General features: G+C 28.5%; 1 protein-coding gene across 1 annotated transcript; it reads right to left on the bottom strand.

The window, feature by feature from the left end:
• Positions 1-21,121: 21,121 nt before the first annotated feature.
• LOC120091809 lies at positions 21,122-24,206 on the bottom strand. The gene is made up of 3 exons (XM_039049944.1): positions 23,946-24,206; positions 23,711-23,784; positions 21,122-22,037 (listed from the first exon to the last, which is right to left on the bottom strand). Exons 1-3 carry the CDS (start codon positions 23,963-23,965, stop codon positions 21,337-21,339), a joined length of 795 nt encoding a protein of 264 aa, XP_038905872.1. The 5' UTR covers positions 23,966-24,206; the 3' UTR covers positions 21,122-21,336.
• Positions 24,207-25,946: the final 1,740 nt, after the last annotated feature.

Here is a 25,946-nt window from a genome sequence, read left to right as displayed (position 1 = left end):
TGAAGAAACCAATTTTTTGACGAAATCCCTCCTCGATCTGTCATGAACGAAAAGAATCACGAACACCTAATGATGACACCACCAAGCGGAGCCTTTTGTATTCTCTTTTGAGTAGAGAATCCTCAAGAGTGCGTGAGCTCTGAGATTTTGGAAGAGAGAGAGATTTGAGAGAGGAAATTTTTCTTTTTGCATGGAGATCTTTCTTGAGATCACACAGAGAGAGCCTTTGTAACAAATCTTCTGTGTAGAAGATGATCACGTCAAAACTGCTCCACTTCCAACATTAGTCTGAGAGAGAATTAAGGGGAGAGAAGTTATTTCCCTCATTTTAATTTTAAAACTTAAAATTAAATTAAAAATAATTTAATTTAAATAATAATCACACATAACCTAACTTATCATATGTGTATATAACACATAACCTATAGTTTTTATATTGTATCAAATACAATAGCTTTTAATTCTCTCATTAATACATGATATTTAATATAAATCACAATTATACTAAACATAAGTATATGAATCTCATCCATATAATTAGTATTTGAATCATATTCAAATATTTATTTCCTTTCAAATAAACTTTATATTATAATATATCAAATACATTATATTAATTATATCACATATATAATCAATTTAATTATATCACATATAATTAATTCCCTCAATTAATTTGAACAATTCAAATTAATCCAAAATCAATTCTCATTAATCCTTATTGAGCTACCGAGGGGACTTTATGGACCTGCAGATTGAAGCTCCAATGGTACTTGAATAATTAATTAAACTTCTTTAATTAAATTATTGAAGTTTAATTAAATTATTCAACACTTTAATTAAATTATTCAACATCCATTAATTTTCGGTCACTTCACTAAAGACCGATCGCTGTACTCTTTGCACTACTGATATATTTTTGTGTCCATTGGATATAACCAGTGAACAGTACGATGACCATTCACAAATTGCTCGTAAGTATAGCTAGGCCAGAATTACCGTTTTGCCCCTGTAGTTACATCTAACTCTTTAAATACCACTGATCCCTCTAATGAACAATAACTCATAGTCTAACTATGACCAAACCCCTTTCGGGCCAAGAGAGGGCATGATCCCACATTGTCCAAGCCCCAAAATCAGTCCTTAAAAGAGCAATCTATTTACTTACCCAAATGTTGAGGAAGGAGTGAATTCCATCTTGTGTAGTTGTGTTCCCAACTCCCTAATCAGACGAATCCCCAAAATGGTAGGTTTATTGAGTTGGCGATCTGGCCACTCTCACCCATACAAATCAAATGATCACCTTCATAGGCAGGAGTTCACAACTCACTCAGGATTCAGGTCATGTCACCTATGGCATCCTGGTGAAATGTAAGTCTCTATCATCAACAGTGTTATATAATGAGACTAATCATTTCGTGGTCCAGTCTTATACAAACCCCTTTGTATAGAATACCCTCGCTCACATGTCTCCACATGAATGACCAGGATCAGATCATTTGTAGAACTTTACAACAATTGTAACATCTACAAAACGGGTCGTATTCGTAGTGTCACAAGGATAAGGTATCCAGCCTTATCCATCTACTACAGACCATTTAGGTTATCACTTAAACGTGATCCACTTGTATGTCTTTACATACATGTTTAAGCTACAGAAGATAATCTTGGATGCTAGTTTAATGACTTGTGGGTTAATGCTACTAAATGTCAAATAAAATATCGCATATTTTATTAAATAAATAAAATTGTTTGTACATTACAATTACAAACTACAGGACTCATAAGATTTAGGACAACAACCCTAATATGGTAGACTTGAGATGGGGACCCACTATTTTATAACTTGTATGTAAACCATTTTGATATGTATATATATAACATGTGCATTTGAGTTGGCTGCGTGTTGTTGTGGGGAGTGTTAGATGAATGTATGCTTATAAATTGTTTATCATGTGCACAAAGCTTTGGATTACAGGTTTTTGAAGTTGAGATGGGCAGTGGATGTCATAAAAGGGTTGACATCTGCTATATTCACATCTCCTTCTAGGTTAAGAAGGTAATCTAGGAGGGGGTGTGACAACATGGATTTTTCAAATTAAATACAGATGGAGCTTGGTGTCCTTCAACCTCTTTGTCTAGCTTTGGAGCCATTATTCGTAACTCTAAAGGTACCATTGTTGCAGCCTTTGATTGCAACCTGAATCTTCTTCAAAGCCTGTTGCAAGCAGAACTAGCAACTATCTCCTTTAGTCTCTCAAATGCAATTTCACTTGGCTACAAAAACCTAATCATAATCAAACTCCTTTTTAGCATTCAAAGTCGTTCAATCAAATTCCTCACTTAGAAACGAGATCGGAGTATGGTCGGAAGAAATTCAAGCTTCACTTGGCAAACTTTCCTCTTATGTTTAAACTTTAACCCATATCCTCCATTCTTGTAATACAATAGCTCATTCTCTTACTATATTTGCTACTCATTCTTCTCTGCCTTTTTTATGGCTTGATTTTTTCCCTTTGGCTCTACTCATTAACCAAAGAGGATCTTTGTAATTCTGCTTCTTTTGCCTTCCATTAATAATATCTCTTTTGCTTAAAAAAATTAATTATAAAAAATAATATCATGCATACGTTTCAATTTCTACACATAGTTGAGCCCATTTTTCTATTCACCCTTTTACTGAAAAGTCTCAAAAACACTTTCTGGATTAATTTCAAATGCAACTTTCAAAATTTAACATATTTCAGAATTTATCAGCACTTTGTTTGATTTAATTATAATTCAAATATGCAACTTTTAAGGAAATGCTTATACTAGTTGAATTGTATTTGGATTTGCAAATATAAATGCTAAAAATATTATTAAAATTTTGTTGTCAAAGAATGTGATTAAAATCCTACTAGATAAAATTGAAGGGACAAAAAAAAAAAAAAAAGCAAATTGCATCTGAAAAAAATTATACTTTTTAGTTTTTACAATCTCAAAAGAATTGTTCTCATCTTTTGATGAAAGACCAATATACTTTACTTTTCAAAAAAAGATATATCCTTTTTAAAATTTCCAGGACAAAGGAGTCGTAGAATTGACCGCATGCGATAACTACCCCCTTAAAAATAAATAATAGAAAAAGAAAAGGATATTGCACTCAGTGGCATTTCCGTAAATTCATCCCGGGACGCAAGACGTGACCACAACTTACGAGAAAATCACGGGACTGTCTCGTTGAATTTTAACCGATGACGACACGTCCACGTCACTCCGGCAACCGGCGGCTTTTTTTCTTACATTTTGACCCCAATTTCTTTTTTCAATTTACCCATAAAACCCTATTATTTTGATTTATTTCGGCTAAATTTCAAATTTAATTCTTCCACAACTTTGCATGTAATAAATACTTTAAATATTTACCCCAAAAAAACATAATTCAATGACATTAGATATGTAATATCAATATTGAGCTTAAAAGTTTGATTTTCCTTTTTTTAAAAAAAAAAAAATCAAATCTATCCGAAATCAGATGACTTTTTAAGTGTAGTATAATTCTAATTTTTCATTTACATGTTTAACAAATTTGTTTAAATAATTCAAATAGGCCTATGATTTGTTATACACGAAAATAGAGATGTATTAAACGTAACATTTTAGAAAAATATATAAAAAAAACAAAATTTTCTTTGAGGAGAATAGAAAAAACAAAAACAATATAATATTTATTTAAATATCATTGTCTAAAGCCTAATCACGAACCCATATCATTCGTTAGCTTCAATTATTATTTAGTATTATTATTTGGAGGACTTCTTTTATTCTCTGACACGTGGCACATGGAGTTTTATTGAGATACTTCTCCTTTTATTTGCTTATACAATTATTATTTTTTATGTCTACTTAAAAAATTATTTAAATAAAAGACATTGAATGAATATGAAAATGAATTATTTGAGATGGGTGAAATTACTAATTTACTTTTATCCCATTTTGGTATTTGATATGAGCATTTAAATTTTAAGTAGCAGAAATGGAAAATATATCTAATAATGTTAATTTCAACTGTTCATGTTTAATGACAATCTTATCCTAATGTTTTTTTTAATTCAATGATATTAATTCTTGATGAAGCATGTATTTAATGGAATGCAAACTTGGTATAGAGTGGATGTGAATTGAGGTGTACAGCTATCTCAGTATTACTTATTATTATTATTATTATTATTATTATTATTATTATTATTATTATTATTATTATTATTATGTTGACAAATCTGATGTCTTAAAATTGGTAAACGTAGACAATTAGAAGCATTTTGAATAATATTATCAGAAGGTCACGGGCTATGTTATAGAAGTAGACAATTCCATTAGTCAACTCGATTATGGAAATACTTATTTATTTATTTAAACATGATTTTAGTCTTAAAATTTTGTCTTTTTTATTATTAATTTTAGTCTTGAAATTTTTTAAATGTTTGATCTTGATTTCTTCAATTTCTATAATTTTGGTTTTTCAATATTTCAAATCACAATTTTTTTAATTAAAATTCTTCGGCGTCTATTGTAATATATGTTTATTTTTTCAAACAAAGAGTTGTAAGGAAAATGATTATATATATATATTTATATGTGTGATATATATATATATATATATAATATACTAATAATAATTAATTTATAATATTTATATATATATGCGCGCTATTTCTACAAAATAGAGTTTCAGTATGATTCGTAATTACCTTCTTATAAATAAGATGCAAGACAATGATACACATAGTATATCTCAGTATATCAATATTTTCATTGATATTTTCACATTTTTATGAATTGGACATTCCTAAGGAGTAAACAATATTTCTATTGTATCATAGAAAAATCCATGAAACATAAAAATAAAAATAAAAAAAAAACAAAAAAAAAAACAAAAAACAACAAAATGTCACTAATATAACTAAAATATAAATAATAGACATGTTAACTTGTTTTAAAATGATAAAAAAAAAAAAAAATTATTTCCTAATTTATTGTTTTTTTTTTTTGTCTTTATAATTTTTTAAAAATACCAATAAAAATCAATATTTTATCGATATTTCTTACAAAATTTATGTAAAATTAGGACTTTGATATTTCCATCAAATATGTATTAAAAAGATGAATTTTTCAGTACTATTAAAAAGGTGATTAGGAATGATTCTTATTTGTTAGAAGCCTAAACCTTCAACAATTCTTCAAACCCATAAGTGAGAGGAAGTGTGCTAAAATGAATATGTAGTTCAACGATAATTGATATATACGGTCTCTTTTAAGATTGGATGTTTGAATCTCTCTATCCTAATTTGTTGTATTAAAAAAATGTGAGGGGTTGTTAAAACATCGAAACAATTAAATTTAAAAACATTGAAACAATTAAATTTAACGTAACTCATCTAGTTAAACTTTTGATTGAGTTGATTGATAATTTAATCGTTGAAGCTATATTATATTTTGGTTAAATGCAAATTTAATCTCTAACATTTGGTCTTTACATATCAACACTTTAATATATCATATACATTTTCTTAACACTTTAATGTATCATATAAATTTCTAAGGTTAAATGTCTTGGTCCATATACTTTTTTGGTGGTGATACATCCGATCAATTTACTATATATACTTTAAATAAATATTAAATTGACTCTTTATACTTATAATAAATCTTAAATTTAGTCATTCAAAGTGGTTTTTTTTATCAAAATTGATTAAATAATAACTATAATTAGATAAAAAAAAGATACCATATGAATGTATTTAAAATTTACGAAAAAAAATGCTAATCTACATATCATAATATATAATTGGATAAGGAAAGATATCATGTGAATACATTTAAAAGTAATAAAATTTAAGATTTATTGAAATATATGGACTAAATTTGGATATTTGAAAGTATAGAGATGAAAATGAAACACAATTCAAAATACATGGACCAAAACAATATTTTAACGAAAATTTTAAGTACTAAATATGTCAACTAATATCTTATAGCGTGAACTCAAAGCAAATGAATATCAATGGAAAAAGAGATTCTCAAAGTTTTAGGAATCTAAAACATTCAAAATGGAGTAACAATTTATTGTGGTAGTCCACTCCACACTTACAAATGGCCCTATTTAATTCTCACTTTCAAAAGGACGGTAGTTATTAAGAGCCTATTTGGTAACTTTTTTATTTTCTGTTTCTTATTTTTTAAAAACAAGAAACAAGAATATGTTTGATAACTATTTATGTTTCCTATAAAAAAAAACAAAAACAAAAACTTGTTTGATAACTATTTCTTGTTTTTTGTTTTGTTTTTTGTTCTCTTGTTTTTTCTTATTTTTTTAATAATATAATATAAAAAGAGAAGATATTTCATACATTAAACATAAAAAAATATTATCAAAAGTTTATGTCATCTAATATAAGTCCCGGTGAAAACTAAATATAATAACAAATTGTATCCTAATTTTCATATGTTGTCAAGATCGGTATTGCCATCTCTAACTCGAGTCATTTTTCTTAAATGATGTCAAGTTAAATCCAACTTAATTATATTATTATGTAAATGTAGTGGTTGTAAAATATTAAAGTTAAATTATATGAATAATGTCTTAATCGACAAAATTTATATATATATAGTAAAATCTACTCAATTTCAGATATTAAAATATTAGAACTAAGAATCAAAAGTTTAAATTTGTAAAAAAAATTAATATACGTATTAAAAATTAAAGTAATATATAAACTTAATTATTGGAGAATTTTAAATTTCAAAATTAAAATTAAATATAAATATAGCAAAATTATTTTTGTAAATAACAAAATTAATAAGGAAAATAAATAAAATATAAAAGATGGAAATAATTATAAAAAATAAAGAATAAATAAAAGTGTTTGAAATTTGAAAAACAAAAAAATTAACACATATTGAAAATTAAAATATATATATATATATATATCTAGGAGAATTTGAAAATTCAAAAATAAAATAAAATATAAATATAACCGTTTTTTTATAAATATAAAATTAATAAATAAAATATGAAATATGGAAATAAATATAAAAGAAAAGAGAGAGAAAACAAAATAAAAGTGTCCATTTTAAGATTTGCACACACAACCAAGAGGTAGAAAGAAATTGTGGACATGCAAAATTACTAATAAGCCAAGAATACATTTTATTAAATAATATAAATAGTTTAATATAAGATATAAACGAAATAGGAAGAAACTATTTTTTTTTTTTTTGTAGTTTTTCAAAATTTGCCTATTTTTAGAAAAGTCTTTCAAATTTTAGAAACAAAAAATAAGACTGATTATCAAATAAGTCTGTTTCTTGAAAAATGAGAAACAGAAATAGAAAATAGAAAACAGAAACGTTTTCAAACAGGTCTAAATTGAATAAAATTTTTTAACCAAATTATAATTATGGAAATGCAAGATCCCTATCCAATGCATTCTTCACTATCTTTTCAAGTGATTCATTTATCCTTCATTTTCTTTCACTTTTCCCATCTAAATTGAGAGAATAAAAACATTGTAGAAGTTTGACGTTATAACGTGTATATATATGTGTATACTCGCATTAATTTGAAATTGTTTTAATTTTAAAAATAATTAATTAATAGCATAGAGTTAATTTGAAATTGTTTTAGTTTTAAAAATAATTTATTAATAGCAACAATATTTTTAAGTGGCATTAAACTGACCAATTTAAAGAATTAGATAGAATATAGAATTTAGCTGTGTGAGAAAGATATATAAAACCAAGGATAAAAATGAAATTTTAAAATTTTTAAGATATGTTTGATAAATAACTCAGATTCTATTTTAAATTTTTAGATTCAAGTGAACAAACACAGATTCTATTTTAACTTTTTAGATTCATTGAGTTCAGTGAATATGTGCTTGGTTGCAGTCTGGATTTTATTTTCGAAAACTGTTTCTGAATTTTGTGATCCAAATAGTGTAAATTATGAAAACATATTTTTTTTATGTTTTTAGTGGATTCAGATTTTAAATTCAAAATTTTAAAATGCATAATTATATTAAAAATAATAAAAATAATAATAAAATTATACTATTTCATGTTATAAACTCAATTATTTTTGTTAAGCTTAAAATATATAATATATTATATATATTATATGATATTACGAAATAATAATTATACAAAAACTTTAACATAAAACAAGTTCAGAAATNTAATATATTATATATATTATATGATATTACGAAATAATAATTATACAAAAACTTTAACATAAAACAAGTTCAGAAATTAATTAGTAATGATTTATATTCAATCTAGTATTTAATGAGTAACTAAAATTATTTTCAATCACATTTTAAAAATTTGTTTAAATTAAAATTTAATTTCTAAATCTGCTACCAAACACATATCTGAAAACATGAAATATAACTTTGTTTTTATTGAATCCCTTATTTTCAAATTTCTGCTTTTAGATTGCTTACCAAGCAGACCCTAACTTATTTGCATGTAATTTTCTATGATATTTAACAAAAATAGAGAGTTTCTATGTAAATTTTCGAATTTTTATTTCAATTTTGTTTTTGGATTTCCTTTACTTTCCAGTTGCTATTAACTTTCATTTAATTATATAAAAATAATTGTGGTGTAAAAATTTTCATTTAATTTTAATAGTGATGAAAAAATTAAAAAAAAAAAAACTAATTTAATTCTTTTAGATTAATTTATAGACGTTAACATGAAAGACCATGTTAAATATTTAGTGAAAAATCATTGAGTGTAAAAGTTTGGTATCAACTAAAAATAAAACTCAAAATACAAGGTGTAAATATAAGGGGTCATTCGGGACACAACTAGAAGATAGTGGAGTGGGTTATTATAGCCCAGTCCATGTTTGGGACACTAAATATAATAGTGGTGTGTACAACTATTTATAACCTATAATTAAGTTTGCTATAGTATTTACTAATTGATACTCATTCTCTATTTTATTTTTTGCTATAATATTTTCTATATCTTATTCAAACAAAAAATAGTTTACACTTCAAACACAAACTATTATAACTCAAACTAAAATAATCTATAAGCAAACACTAACTATTATAATTTGTTAATTATAATAATCAGTAACTATAATAATCAATTAAGTGCTCCAAACGTTTGATAATATTTTAAAATTTAAGATTAAATAGAAATTAAATTCAAAATTCACGGATAAAATAGTAACATCTTAAAATTTGGTGGGCCGGTGGAAACTAGACTCGGCCATTGAGAACTAAAAGCGTATTTATTCCTAAATTTTTAATTAAAATTTGTGAACGTTATTTTTTCTTTAAAAAAAAATAAAGGAAAATTATTATAATTTAGAACATGGAGAGAAAATTATCGAGGATGAAAGGAAATGAGAATAAAGTTAGGGAAAGGGCAGCGGCGGTGCCAAAGAGGGTTTTATTTATTTATTATTATGATTTTTTTTCTATTTTCATTATTTTTAATTTTCTTTTTTTATATAGGCTAAACACAGACAAAAGTGGGGTCCAAATATTGTGCTAAACTTTTTGTTTGTATTGTAATTTGTAGAGATGTGGGGAGGAAGGTGAATGAGTCCAATTAGTCAAAAGCTGGATCCTTGGGGCCCTACTCTATTACTTTTTTCTACTTTTCTATTTATTTTCTTTTCCCATTTTTTTTTAATTTTTAATTTTATAATTCATCACATCACTCACTTTCTAAGCTATTGAATCAAATTTAGTCCAATATTTTTCTTTAAAATATATTTTTGGGTCTTGTTTGCAAACTATAAGCTGTAATGTGGTGTGATTTGAACCTTCATTTTAACCCTTTAAAGTCAAATTTGTAAATCTAGTATATTTTAAGTTAAGTTTTAACAATGAAAATGATGAAGTTGGATAATTAGAACATTTGATGGAGGTATTATTGAGAATAAATGTCATTCTTTTTTTTCTAAACTTATTAGCTTATACTTATGGGTTAATTGGTAATTTAACAACATATATTTTAAATAATGTCACAATTATTTTTCAAATATAATATACACGGGACTGTTTTTTAACATGTTTTAACTATAATAGAAACAAAAGTAGAGTCAACTTGAATTGTGTTATTGTATAAAGATTTTCAAACTTTTTGTTATATTTGAAATTATATATTTATTTTATGGTATGTATATTATTACTCCTTATTTCTACTATCTATTTTTGTATAAAAAATATTAGCCAAACCACCATATTTAACAAAGCATTAGAAAATAAAGGTGGTATAATTAAGATGAAATATTGAGTTTAATAAAATTGGTCAAAATAAAAAAATAAAGGTCGTATCACCAAGATTATTAATTAACTTTTACTCAATTTTTGGCCATTGATTATAACATCGATAAAAAGATTAGAGATTTGAATTTTCGTGGTAAAAAATTATGACAATTTAAAAATTTAGGGCGAAGATTTAAATAATATAAATTAGCATGATATTTATGATATTTGTAAATAGAAAAAACTAACAAACAAAACAATTTATGTTTACAGAATTTTTAGGAAAAGTTTCTGAAAGAAAAAAAATGGAAATAATTATGTTTGGAATGAAAATTGGTGGCGACCATGATTGTGTCGATAATGAATGACCTAAAATTAAGGATCGGTTTAGTTTTGAAAGCAAAGCAAAGCCACGTGTCCATGTCGGTGTAAGAAAACGCCGTTAACTCAATTCTCTAATTTTAATCAAACGCCTTTTTAAACGCTTCCAGTCAAAGATGTGACGAATTTTTATCATTTTTCTAAAGTCAAAATCCACTAAAATTTATATATTTCAAATAATTTTCGAAATAATCGGTCAAGCGACAAAAATGTCTTTTCGAGACTGACTCTTTTGATAACATTTTCATTTTCTATTTTCTGTTTTCGTTTCTTATTTTTTGTTTTTTACTTCCTCTTTTTTTTTTAAATCAAAAAACATAAATATGTTTGATAATTATTTTTGTTTTCTATTTCTTTTAAAAAAGAAATAAGGACAAAAATTTGTTTGCTAACTATTTCTTGTATTTTTTACATTTTTTTTTATATTTTATAGTTTAAATATAATATAATTATATAAAATAAAAAATATATAACATGTATTAAAATATAAAAAAAAATTATCAAATACACATAAGTCCCGATATAAAAATTAATAACAATAATACAATTATTTCTATTATTCAAATGTTGCTAAAATTTGATTTACATTATTATTTCGCACTCAAGTAATTTGTTTTAAATTTTAAATGATGTAGACTCAAATCTAACTCAATTATATTATTATGTAAATGTCGTGGTTGTAAAAATATTAAAATGAACCTAAATTATATCTTAGTTAACAAAATTTAGATATTGTAAAATTATAATTGGTTTTGTATATAAGAAAAATAAAATTTAAAAATTTTAAAAATATATAAAAATGCATATTGCAAATTTTAAAATTCAAAATTTAAAAAATATTTATATATGCATATTCAAAATGGAAATTATTTCAAATGAAAAAAATGTTGAATATCACAATCGCTGTCTGTCTATATTTGTAAATATTTTAGTTCATTTTTCTATATTTAAAAACAATTCTATTGAAAATTTTAAATTTGAAAACAAAAAAAAATATAAATCTAAATATTTGAAAATTGAAAATTAAAAATTAAATTTACTATATTTATAAATATTTTGGTTCATTCCTATATTTGAAAACAACCTTATTGAAAATTTAAAAATTAAAAATCAAATTAATATATAAATCAAAATATTTGAAAATTCAAAATTCAAAATTAAATTAACATATAATTATAAAAAAATAATAAAAAATAATATAAATAAAAAAAAAGAAATAAATATAAAAGAAATATTAAAAAATAATTAGAGAAAAAGGAAATATATAAGAAAGAAAGAAAAAGAAAATAAAAAAGTCTCACCTGAGATTTTATCGTAAGAATATTTTGGGTATGCTTCCTCACCCGTTAGTCAAGTCTACACTTTGATACAATTTAGAAACAACTTTAATAAAACAGAAACAGAATTGGAAAAACTACTTTGTGTACTTTCTCAATTTTGACACCATTTTTAGGAACGTTTATCAAATTCTAGAAAGAAACAAGAATGGTTATATAAAAAAAGTCAGTTTCTTAAAAAAAGAAGAAACAAAAATAGAAAACAAAAAATGGAAACGTTATCTATCCTAAATGTCTAATTTTAAATGTATGAGATAATTAATGTTTGTATTTGGATATGCAGGATAATTAATGTCTGAAAGTTAAATGAATGTGTTTTATTTACCAATTTTGTATATAGAAGTCAAAACTAAATAATTATTTAATCAAATGTAAGAGAACAAGGATGTATTTGGAATGCATTTTCAAGTGTTTAATTTTTTTTTTTTTTTAAAAAAAAGTCATTTTGGAAAAAAATAGAATGTTTGGCAATCACTTAAAATAGCCTTTGAAGTGTATTTTCAATAATTTTTATCAAAATTGTTTAAATAAAAATTAATTTTTTGAAAAACAGTTTTTTCCTAAGTCAATCTAAACAAACCCTAAGTAATGTAGAAATAATTAAATTTAACTATTTAATATACTGTTATATTAATTAATTATTTAATCAATTAAAGTATCTTTACATGAATATTTTAAAATTAAACATTATTTAATTAATAAAAATAAATAAATAAGTATAAATTAATCAGAATATTAATAGTTAATAATAAATTTTTATATTAAATAGTTACGATAACATAAAATATCAATGGTAAATACATTAGTTGAAATTTTTTAAGTCTATAATATATTTATATTTAATAATTAATTAAAATTAATAATAATATTTAGTTGATATTAATTTATTAATTAATCAGACTATATCAATCTGGAGTATAAAAGTCCTAAGTATGGAGAGTATTAAAACATCCCATGTCAGATATGTTTAAAAGTTCACTAAATAATAATATTGAAACAAACATAAATATTAAATGTCTGAATGAAATTCCATGACAATATTTGTAAAACAACTCCTCTTAATTATTTTATTTTCTTTATTTTTTTCTAGAAAAAATATGTTTTGACAAAATATTTATACTCTGTTTAGTGAACCAAATATAATTGTTGTGTTTGTTTCAAATTAAAATTTGAATTCAAATAATCGTAAAATCATTACATTAGATTAGTATCTAGTTGTGTTTCCATTTTTAATCTTAACGAGGTTTTGTTTTTCTTTTTTATAATTTTAAAATTACTAGTTTTGTTTTGTTATTTTTGTCAGTTCAATAAAAGTGGAAATTAAATAATCTATTTTTAAAATAATGCTTGATGTCGTCTCTATTGAACTATGTTTGAATCAGCTATTGATTTTGGTGTATCATATACATTTTAGTCTATATACCTATTTTAAATGTCATATATATATATATATAATATTACAAGTTTGTAGTTAGATTGGAGTATTCTTTTAATTGGTTTTAGAAATACTTATGACTTTCACATGTATACCAAATATATATACACTTTAGTTTTTATTTAGAATATAAACATTTACAAGTAAATATGAGGAGATTCAAATTACCTTCAACCTATAACCTATTAGTATTTATAATTCAATAATTATCAAGATATGTAAATCAATAGAATTTATGAGAAAGAATAATGATGTGAGAAAATGGACGAGAGAGAGTGTAAGGGCATGTGCATGAATGGATACCCTTAATTCATTGAAATAATAGGAGAAGACAAGTGCAAAAAAAAGGGAATAATTCCCCTCTTACCACTGCCCCATGCCAAACCAATCAAACAAATTGATTCCTCTTCCCCCAAAAGTCCCAATAATGTCCACAAAAAAACTAAATTGGTCCATCATTTCCGAAGATAAGTCTGATCCCAAAAATAAAAAGAAATAGATAGAATATTTTTATGATGTTCTTGAATAATCTATTGATAAGAAAAGGGCAATAATGGAAAAAAAAAGGAAAGAAAAATAAGAACTTATGGGTTGAAGCCCACATCTGTTTGTTTTGTTGGCCCATCCAACTAAACTGCCTTGCTGTTTAGGGTTTTCTTGTTGCTTTGATCCACTCATTGGACAGATGGGTCTCAATCTGTCTCTATTTTCATCATCAATATTTTGGTTGTTTTTCAATTGGGTGTGGGGGAGGGAGGGAGCCATTCCATGTGCTAATTTCTCTAAGTTTTCTTACATTTAAAATCTCCTTTTTCCCGCTCTTTTAATCCACCTCGTGCATGCTTTTTGTACAACCAAGCAAAGATGCTCAAACCAACTGCACTAGAGTTCGGAGGTTAACTTAGTGGTAATTGATATGACCTTCCTTCTTAGAGATCAAACGTTCGATCTCCACCACGCATTGTACAAAAAAAAAAAAAAAACAGCTACGTTATTTGAACCACTGAAATTTCACATGTAACCAAACACTCTTTTGCTTATGTAGAAAGAGAAATATCCATAATATAAGAGTTCTTATGAAAATTTACTCAACTAGGTCAAATTGAGCTATGCCAATCGAGATGGAACTAACTCAACCAACATATTGGAATGGTTTTTTAAGTGCTTAAAACACTTTATGTACACCTGTGAACAATTAGAAAGTTTCTCCATTCACCTTTTTTCGAAACTATACCATCCAAGTAACATGTAATTTCCAAAATGAAAAAAATGTTTAGCATGTTTGATTTCTGAATATTGAATTAGATTTAAAATTTGCTAAGACGATATGCACAAGGAAAGAAGATCAAATTTAAACATTTAGATCAAAACCAATGTTTTTATAGTATAGTTACATCATGACATGCCAAGCAATGCTAGGAAGAAGTTTTAATTTCTTCACAACTTTTCTTCAAAATGATGTAGACCACCCATTAAGAACGTTTATAGAAGAAGGGGTAAAAAGGGGTTTACACCCCAGACAGAGGGGTAGTCGGTTGTGGTCTCGCATTGTACTTGTGATAGAGGAATGTTGGTATTTATACCTTTGTTTTGGCTAGAGTTAGTTATCTTGTATTTTGTATATGAACAATAATTCACCGTGGAGAGAGTAGTCCTCTTAGTTGGTTGTAGTGTTATTGTATCCTCATTTTGTTAGTAATCGAACTCGTTTCCCTTCTGTTTTGGGTTTATTATCGTCCTTAGATATTGGGTAGTAAGGGAGAATCCTTACAAGTGGTATCAAAGCTGTTAGACAACCCGGGGAAGTGGAATAAAATAACACAGAAGCATATAGAAGAGTGACTGAGTGCAACAGAGGCTGACATCGAGAGTATTAAGCAGAAGGTCCAGCAGTTAGCGACGTTGGAGAAGTTAATGAAGAAGTTACACACCATCCTCGAAGAAATACACGGTGAACACCACCGGTCTCAGGGGTCATCTGAAATGACCAAAATCAACACGGGAAAGAGGAAGGTGAGAGCGGAGGACAAGCCAGAGGAAATCGATGAGACAGAAGAAGGAGAGACTTTCTAGCTGAGGGGGTAAGCATAATGCCAAGAGAAGATTAGGTTAAAAAAACTCGAGATGCCCGTTTTCAACGGCGAGGACCCAAATGGATGGTTTTTCAGAGCAAAACACTATTTCCAGCTACATCTTCTGACGGAAAAAGAAAAATTACAAATTGTGAGCGTGAGCATGGAGGGAAAGGTACTGAACTGGTTTCGCTAGGCGGAGAACAAAAGGAAGTCTAAATCATGGAAAGACTTGAAGCAGAGGATCTACGCCCTTTTCCGGCCACAACATAGAGGCACACCATATGCACACTTCCTAGCGATCAAGTAAGAAGGGGTCGTTGTAGAATATTTACAGAAATTTGAAGAACTGTTTACCCCATTGCCAGACTTGGTGGAGGACGTTTTGGTGAGTACGTTCACAAATGACTTGGATATGGTGATTCAAACAGAAGTTTTCTCTATGAGGCCCGTGGGCCTAGAGGAGACCATGGACGCGACCCAATTAGTAGAGGATCGAATTGAAACAGCCCGCTCAGACCAAGGTCCTCATGGAAAAGATTGGAAACCAGCCCAAAAGCCAACGATCAAGAGCTCAAAGGGAATAGCGACACGTATTGTCATGTTAGTAGAAAAAATCTTTACTTTAGGACCTATTTCTGGAACGAATCGACGAGAATCCCAATTTCGTAGGTGGATGGATTCAGAATTGCAAGCTTGGAGACAAAAAAGGATTATGTTATCGTTGTGATGAACCATTTAGTAAAGGCCATCGTTGCAAAAACAAAGAGCTGCTTTTGTGTATGGTAGCCAACAATCTTGAAGATATAGAGATGGAAGACATGGAAGATCGTATGTTGGAAGTTAGTCTCGTAGTGGAGTTATCTCTGAACATAGTGATGGGATTGTTGGGGTTGATACCCTAAATCTCGTAGGGTTCTATAGTTTGTAAATATTATTGAACAAACTCATTGTGTTTTTAATAAAATATATGATATTTTAGATGCATTAACCACAAACCAATAAACTAACATCCAAGGTTATCTTTGTAACTTAAATATACATGTAGAGACATACGGGTGGATCACGTTTAAATGATAACCTAAATGGTCTATAGTAGATGGATAAGGTTGGATACCTTATCTTGATGACACTACGAGTATTACCTGCTTTGTAGGTATTACAATTGTTGTAAAGTGCTACAAATGATATGATCCTGATCATTCATGTATGACATGTGAGCAGGGATATTCTATACAAAGGAGTTTGTATAAGACTGGACCACGAAATGTTTAATCTCATTATATAACCAGGATAACCATAGGTAGCATGACCTGAATTCTGAGTGAGTTGTGAACTCCTACTTGTGAGGGCGGTCCTTTGATTTGTATGAGTGAGAGTGGCCAGATCATCGACTCAACAAGCCTACCATTTTGCAGATTCGCCTGATGGGGAACTGGAAACACATCTACACAATGAATTCACTCCTTCCCCGAGATAGGGGTAAGTAGATAAATTGCTCTCTGAAGGGCTGATTCCGGGTCTTGAATAATGTGGCACCACACTTTTTTTTGGCCCGAGAGGGATTTAGTCATAGTAGGACTATGACCTATTATTTATTAGAGGAATCATTGGTACTTAAGGAGTTAGATGTAGCTATAGGGACAAAACGAAAATTTGGCCCAACTGTACTTATGAGAAATTTGTGAAGGGTCATCGTACTGTTGATTGGTTATATCCAATAGACACAAAAATATATCTGTAGTCGAAGAGTGCAGTCGTCGGTCTTTAGTGGAGTGCCCAACAGTTAACGGATGGTGGATAATGTAATTGAAGAGTTTAATTAATTATTCACGTCCCGTTGTAACTTCAAGTTACAGATCCATAAGGTCCCCTTGGTAGCTCAAAAGGATTTAGCTAAGAATTAGTTTTTAGGTTAATTTGAATTGTTCAAATTAATAAGAGGCAATTTAATTATATATGATATAATTGACATAATGTATTTGATACATTATAATTTAATTGGAGGAATAAATATTTGAATAAGATTTAAATATATTTTCTATGAATGAGATTCATAGTTGTTAAATTTAATATAAATATGATTTATATTAAATGTCATAAAATTGAGAAAAAGAACTATAGTTGTTATTGTATATGATGCAATATTGAAACTATAGATTATAAATATAATATGATAAGTTGGATATTATATTTATTTATATTATTTATCATTTTGGATAATTAATCCTCTTTTCTCTCTAACCCCCTTAGTGGGTGGTTAGTTGATTTTTATCGCAAAATGGAATAAATGAAAAAAAAAATAGTTTTTTTCTTTTATCCCATACGAAATAACACATTACACGAAAAAGAGAAGAGAATATATGATAGACTCTTTGTTTACACGATTGAGAAGATTTTGCTATACGATAGATCTTCTTCAATCGTCTTCCTTCTCCAAACTCACAAACTCCCTCCTAACAAAAATAGTCAAAGCCCACCACTTCTGGGTTCTCACCCTGAGAATACCGAAGTCTCCAAGTGGTAGTGTCTTCACACTTTTGGTTTGATTTTTGTTGTTGTTCGAGGAGTTCGTGATAGTTCGAGGGATTTATGCGAAGAAGTGCTCTTCAAAGGTATAATCTTTGAACTCTATTTCTCGTTTAAAAGCATGCTGTAATTTCAGTTAACATGCACAATCTGTTTGTTTATTGTAAACTTATGTTTTCAATTAAAATGGAATTTAGACGATCTGTTTCCACTCATGGATCTCTTGTAACCGAGTTCCTTCAATAGCATGATTGAATTTACATGATATGTTATAATTTGTGATGTGGGATCATTAATGAAATTTAGATGTGTGATGCATGATTACATCAGCACGGGCGATCTACTATCTCGCCTCGACACATGTTTTATTCAGGGGACGACGGGACCAGTTTCATGTTTTGACGGTGTACTTTCAAGTCACTAGACATGCATGAGTTGACAAGTTCATTTGCATGTTACGATTCTGTGAATTGACAGGTTCACTTTCATGTTTTTCTATGTTTGGACGGTGTGCCATCAGACCACTAGACATGTAGGTCAAGGTGAGATGGGTTATCCCCTTAGTTTTTCATTCATGAAAAGTTACATTTGCTTGACCCACTAACCCAAGCATTCACTACATGTGAATGCATAGCCTGATCCTAGTAATGAGATCACTTACTGATAGTTTATACTCAAAGTTTATGTTTACATGTTTTTTAGGTAAGGGCAAGGATACTTGGGCGACTGATAAGAGGAATCCATGATAGTGCCAATGGGACTAGAAAACCCTTTCGCATTTGAGTTCATAAGTCTTTTCATGTTTATAGTTTTCTTTCATGGTCTTGTTTTTGACAGAGTCTAGGCGTTAAAAGACTTTCTTTAACAGTTAATTTCCTTTATTTTTAAAATTTAAGTTTTAAGGGGTACCTCTAATCAAACGGTATAAATTTTGAGTTGAACTTTTATTTAAATTATTTATTTAATAATGTTGAATGGAAGGGGCAACTTGATCATGAAGCTAGTTGAGAGTCCCATGCTTTACTCCGGCGACAATTTTTGGATTTTCACCTTAAGGACAAGATCACCCATTAAGAACATTTATAGAAGAAGGGGTAAAAAGGGATTTACACCCCCAGACAGAGGGGTAGTTGACTATGGTCTCGCATTGTACCTGTGACATGGGAATGTTGGTATTTATACCTTTGTTTTGGCTAGGGTTAGTTATCTTGTATTTTGTGTATGGACAATAGTTCACTATAAAGAGAGCAACCCTCTTAGTTGACTATAGTGTTATTGTATCCTCATTTTGTTAGTAATCGAATTCGTTTCCTTGTATTTTGGGTTTATCATCGTGCTTGGATACTGGGTAGTAAGGGAGAATCCTTACAAATGATCGCCCATAGAAAGAACCTTTTCATCTTCAAGGTCCATGGGCTTTTCATTAGAGCTATCGATTTCTACATAAAAGGCCTTAAGAATAGGCACATATTATGTTAGTGTTTTGAACATTTCATTTTTTTTTTTACAAAAAAGACTTATTAACCTCCTTATTTTCACTAATATCAGTGGCTATTTATAATTTAGCCCTCACTTGAGTTATATATATATATATATATGTATATATGTATGTATATATGTATATGTATGTATATATGTATATGTATGTATATATGTATATGTGTATATTTATTAAGGTATTTCTCTCTCCTACATGCATACTCTCTCCCCCAATAATATATTTCATATATTCTCTTCCCTTTCTTTTCTCCTCCCCCTCCTTCTCTTTTCTCCTTCCAACGATGTGAGTTGTAGGCGATAGACGACGGCGTGGGGCGAATTGATGGCTCGATACGAGGTGACACGAACGACTTGGGACAAATCGATGGTGCAGACCATGTGGGGCGAATCGACGGTGATAGGTTGAATAGATTCGATCGACGACACGATAGGGTGAACAAATCCCGTCGACAACGATGGGGAGAGAGATCCGTGGTGGCCATGACTGAAAAAGAAGAAATGAAGATAGATGGTTCTGTATTATAAACTCTCATATGAAGATTAACTTTATTTTTTCCTATTTTTTATAAATACTGTGATATATATGTACTTTTTTTTAGCTTTTGTAGGAAATTTGATATATACTGTGGTATATGTATTAATTTATTTGATATAAATGAGTATTTTTTTTTATCTAGACTTATTGTATTATGATATATATATATATATTGTGGTGTAAATGAAATTTATGAAGATTTATATACTGTAGTATATTTCATATATTGGTTTATACTGTGATTTATGTCAAGTATTGAGTCAATCTCTAATTTATAAACTGTAATATATTTCATATATTGGTTAGACTATTTTCAAATATCTAACAAAACGTTCTAAGGTATATTTAAAATAATCATGAATCCGTCAAAATGTTTTAAGGTATATTTAAAATAACCATTAATCAATAAAAAAACCCAATAAATTGATATGTACAAATAAACAACGGAATATATTATATGCAAACAATGAAATATTTCATATAATAACAAAAATCAACATAAAAAACGAAATGGAAAATAAAATCATATTAAATGTCAATTTCTCTCCCCAAATGAAAATGGAAAAAATATATCAAATTCATTTTATCTCTACCATCGAAAAAGGAAAAAAAACATAATAAATGCATTTTCGCTCTTCATACATTGGTTAGAATTTTCCTAACAAAATGTTTTGAGGTATATTTTAAATAACCATGAATCCATAAAAAAGAAAAATATGAAACCAATGAAAATAGAAAAAAATCATTATATTTTCTCTCTCCAATTAAATTAAATTTTCATATTAAATGAATTTTCTTTCTACATCATTAAGAAAGCTTTAAAAATAGGAAAAATATGTATAAAAATCAAGAATAAAATAAATAAAAAAAAAGATAAATTTGTCCAAAAATAATATTAAAAGCCTTTCCGGAAAAAAAATTCAAATTTAAAGACATTTTTAAAATATAAGACCTTTTTTATATAAAAATCCCTTAGAACTATAAGTTGAAGAACAGATGGATTCATTGAAGCCTTTTGTTTTGGGTTGGTTGGTAATTACATTAATGTCCATATAGGAGAACAAGCTTTGATGAAGAAATTTATTGGAGACGAAGTTTCAGCGATTATAATCAAATAACCCTCCTATAACTTGATCATGTTTTCCTAATAAATTTAAGACCTCCCATATATTTTAAAAAGAACTCCCCAACACATTAAAGTTCTTAACTTGCCACAAATATTTTGTTTTGCAACAGTTTGCATTTCACAACAGTTTCGATGGTAACTTATTTATCTGCTCGTAAGCAGGTGAGACTCCGGCGACATTGCAGGTAAAATCTGTGGTTCAACCACCTGGATAAGGCCTGTGGCCAGCCTTTGTGTCAAATCCTCCACAGGTATCTTCATCACATCCTTTCTCATCCCAATATCAGCAGCATATCTACTGGCACAGTACACCCCAACGGCTGTTGCTGCCATTCCATAAACATTGGTTGTCACGAGACGCAGTGGTGTTGAAAGAACCGCTGCAAGAGGTCCTCCAACGATCGAAACTGCTTGCCCACTTTGTCCCATGGTCCTCTGATCAACCACAAGTAGTCCAGTTTTGCAGTATATTGCAAAGTCTTCACAGTTGTTCTTGAATACATTATAGCATCCAAAGCCATTTTCAAGTAGGTATTTTGCTCGATGGACCACGAGATCATCTGAATCAGAGCTAGCAAGGGTGCAAGTTCCACCTCGAGCTTTGGCCAGAAAAAGAGCGGGACTAACACCATACTCGAAACGATACAACACCCCACCAGCAAGAAAACAGTTCAAGCATGAGGAGACAACCCCATTCCCTTCTTCTAGAGGAATGCAAGTAGGGCATGGCACGAAAGATCGAGCAGGTCCTGAACTTACCAGTAAGACATCAAGCACAGTCCCCGTTCCTACTTCTTGACCTCTTCTGGTGAAATGAATAACTCTGCCATCTCCAACATAGATGCCTGAATTATTCCCATTAGCGATATAGATTAGAGGGGAAAAAGAGCTAAAAGTGATACTAAGTAATATATTTATCTTTGTATGAATCTAGTTTCAATTTACTGTCATAACATGTAGCATAAAAGCATATTCTACTAGAGATGCCGTTATCCATTTGTTCATTCGACCCGACTTGACTTGATTTTTTTTTTTTTCCGCATAAGAATCCAAACAAGTTTTGGCCTAATCTAGTAAGGTAAAAATATTAGTAGAATTTTCCACTAGTACGACACGCTACTTTTTCTTTTTCCATTCATTCCTTTCAGGATCAGTCGCAGTCTTACAAACTCTATCGATAGTATAGATGAATCTATTACTTCATAAAAATGTGTAAAAGATGCTAGCCATACTTAAAAGCCCAGTACTCTATCATTGAGTTAGCAACCCAAAAATATATAAAAAAAATTTCAACGTAGATACAATCAGAATCAAAATAACAAGAGAAATGAAATTACGATTTAATCAAAATATTCCAATTATAAAAAACTTCTAATATCACACAAAAGTGATTGTATCACAGAAAATACAATAAGATCATGTGTGGGAAAAGCAAAGGTCATGAAACGGAGACAACTAGCTTCATTTATATACGATCAGATTATATTTATTTGATACACTACTGTCCATATTAATGTGAATAATGAAAAAGGCCTAGAATGGAGAAAACAAAAGAATTATAAATGAATAAAAAAACAAATGGAAATAACAATTTGAAATGGTACGAATCTAGTTTCAACACAATTTACTGTAGTAACATGTAGAATAAAAGCACATTCTACTGGAGATTGAGAACATAACATATCAGCAACTTAGAAGAAAGCACACTGATCTGATCCAAAATTTTCACTTGAACCCGTGCGCAATATTCAAATGTGATCCTTCAATACTAAGGGGAAGTGGTAATGCAGTAACAATATCAGAAATCTAAAACAGCCACTTTCTTTTCTGGAAAATCACAAGTCAATAACATTCAACAGTCTGAAAGGAAAACAAAATGTGCAAAATGACATACAAAATTCTTGAGGTCCCGTTAGGTAACTATTTGGTTTTTGTTTTTGTTTTTAAAAATTAAACTTATATTATCCATATTTCTTATAGTGACTTACATATTAAGTACAATGGTTGAATTCTTAGCCAAATTCCGAAAACTACTGTTTTTATTGGGTAGATAAGAAATTTGGAGATGGAAATAGTATCTATAGACTTAATTTTTAAAAACAAAACCCAAAAACAACATGGTCATCAATCGGCCTGAAAACAAAATTTTCAAGACACACCACAGAAAAGTCATCCTGATCCTTCACTACTACTGTCCAACAAATCAATCCAAGCCAACATAAGAAGAATCGAAGATCCGTAGTGCAGTCTCATATATCAAACTATCGCTCTCCGATTAAATCAGAGGTTAACTTAAAGCATACTCCAATTCTTCTGCTCTCACATCAAAACATTTCCTCTTCAATTCAGTTCCACTCAGGCAACTCGTCCAACCCTTTCAAATTACCCAGCAGGCAAGAAGAATATTTGGGGCAAATTTAATTCTACTCGAATCATCTCTAAAACTACAGGAAATACACAAATAATCCAAACAACGAGAGAAAAAAAAAAGGAGAAAAATGAAGGGAAGAACGAGAACCATGATGGGCATAGATATAAGCGGCCCTCCAAGAGTAGATATGATCACCCGGTTTCAAGCTCTCCCGATTGACTCTACAAGCAAGCAAACCAAACAACTTTTCGTTTAGGCAAAAAAGGCTTCGAAATTGAACAGATGACAGGAAACCCAATTGAAATTGGTTAAAATTAAGGGTACCCAATAGATTAAAACATGGGATAAAACTAAAAACAGAGAGAATTGGTAGATCAAATACCTGTTGGAAAGAAGCCCCATATCTGGTTTCTCTTTGATTGCCCTTTTCTCAACTGGCAGCGGGTGGAATGGCGATTAATGGGAACAGGGTTCTTCCTCCTAGAATGAAATGCGTGAAAACAGTGGGGGAAGCGTAACGGGAAAGAGATGGAGACAAACTTACGATTGTACCCTCTGGCATGGGTTTGGTCTCGGTGGCCGCATTGAGAAAGGCGCGTGGAAACAGTGTGTGCATCGGTATTGTTGCGGCTTAAAGAAAGAGTAAAGCGTAGATTTTAGACAAAGGTCAGAACTTGTGGGATTGAGTCGGTTCATCAGATTTAATTTTGATTAACTGCCTAAACAAGAATCCAGGCCGGTTTACTTGCAACGAATTTGATTTCTGGATGAGGTTACATTGAAATCTTATCTGGAATGAAATATTAAGTTCAATTACCAATTTAGCCCCCTAAATTTTGAGAATCCCTATTTATTCCGTCTCTAAATTTTCAAAAACATAAATTTAGACATCATTGGATACTCATTTTTTGTTTAACCTATTATTGCACCAAATCGAGCAAAATCTAGAATATTAGAAAAAAATATAGTTTTTAAAACTTATTTTTATTTTTGAAATTTGACTAAAAATCAACCATTGTACTTAAGAAATATGTAAATTATGGTAAAAATAGAATAAAATAAACTTAATTTTCAAAAATAAAAAATCAAGATGAAAATAGTTACTAAACGAGGTTTAGTCTCAAACTTTCATTTTTTTTATATAACTTATGAATTTAATAGACCAAAATTAAAAGCTGAGGGTTCTATCAAACACAAAAATTCAAATTAGATATATTAGATATAAAATGAAGGAAAATTTTTACAGATAGAAAAAATGTCAAACTATTTACAAAAATAGTAAAGAAAAAAAATACTGATAGACATTGATAGATTTCTATCAGCATCTATCAGTGACAAACTTCTATCAATTAATACTGATAGACTTCTATTAGCCTCTATAAAAAAAATTAAAATTTTATTATTTGTGTAAATAGTTTTCTTTATTTTTTTATTTTTGAAAATCTCTCTAAAATGAATAATAATAACATTAATAACGAAAAATAAATCTTCTTGCGAAATTTGATTTAAACAAAAAAAAAAAAAAAATTATGGGGATAGAAAATTAGGGTCATTTACCCATCCATGCAACTATAATTGAATTGCATTATAACAGGAATGGATTGCAAAATAATCAAAGTACCTTTTATGATATTTACTCACGAGAAATTTGAAATGATTATCGGAATATCTTTTATATTTCTAATTAATTTTATGATGACTATTATTTTTTTATAGTTTTTCATTTATTATTTTATTTAGTAATTAAACTTTTATATTTAACAAAATTTAATACCTAAACCAAAAAGTATATGATTTTAAAAAATAAATAGTAATCATTTTGAATTTCGTTAAGGAAAATTATTTCAAATGGTAAAACTGTTGAAAATATTAATAAGATATAATAAAATTTTAGAATAGACGTTGATAGACACAAATAGACTCCTATCAATCTATCCGCGTCTATCCATGTCTATCAGAATCTATATTGATAGTTCTAAAATTTTGCTATATTTTGTAAATATTTTGGTTTATTTTTCTATATTTAAAAACAACTATTTCATTAATCTAATTCACATTTTAATTTGACTGTAGATCTATTTCTTCAAAATAATATTTTTTTAATTGATAAAAAAATTCTAACAAATATTTTTTTAGATAATTATATATAAATTTTTAAACAAAATCTTTAATAATATAAAATCTATATAATGAATAAAATATTCTTTTTGGTTTTAAAAATAGCAATAATTTTGATCTGCAATCTTAAACCAGAGCTAAAAGTACATAGCATGTCTAATTTTCAGGGAGTGAGATCAAACATGAGCGAGAGCGAGATCAGGATGAAGAGTGAGAGAGGAATTTATCGATGAAATCATGGATTTGGAACTTAAATTCGAGATTG

Source organism: Benincasa hispida, chromosome 11 (genome assembly GCF_009727055.1).
Source record: "Benincasa hispida cultivar B227 chromosome 11, ASM972705v1, whole genome shotgun sequence".
NCBI classification, from domain to species: domain Eukaryota; kingdom Viridiplantae; phylum Streptophyta; class Magnoliopsida; order Cucurbitales; family Cucurbitaceae; genus Benincasa; species Benincasa hispida.
Note: the sequence above shows the minus strand (reverse complement) of the source record. Positions and strands in the feature narration are given on the sequence as shown.

Bases quoted from the DNA above. Each gene is read 5' to 3' on its own strand.
- LOC120091809 (XM_039049944.1), bottom strand. From the start codon at position 23,965: ATGGGGCTTCTTTCCAACAG. The intron at 23,785-23,945 runs GTATTTGATCTA...GCTTGCTTGTAG, and splicing joins ATGGGGCTTCTTTCCAACAG to AGTCAATCGGGAGAGCTTGA. The intron at 22,038-23,710 runs GTTCTCGTTCTT...GGAATAATTCAG, and splicing joins TTATATCTATGCCCATCATG to GCATCTATGTTGGAGATGGC.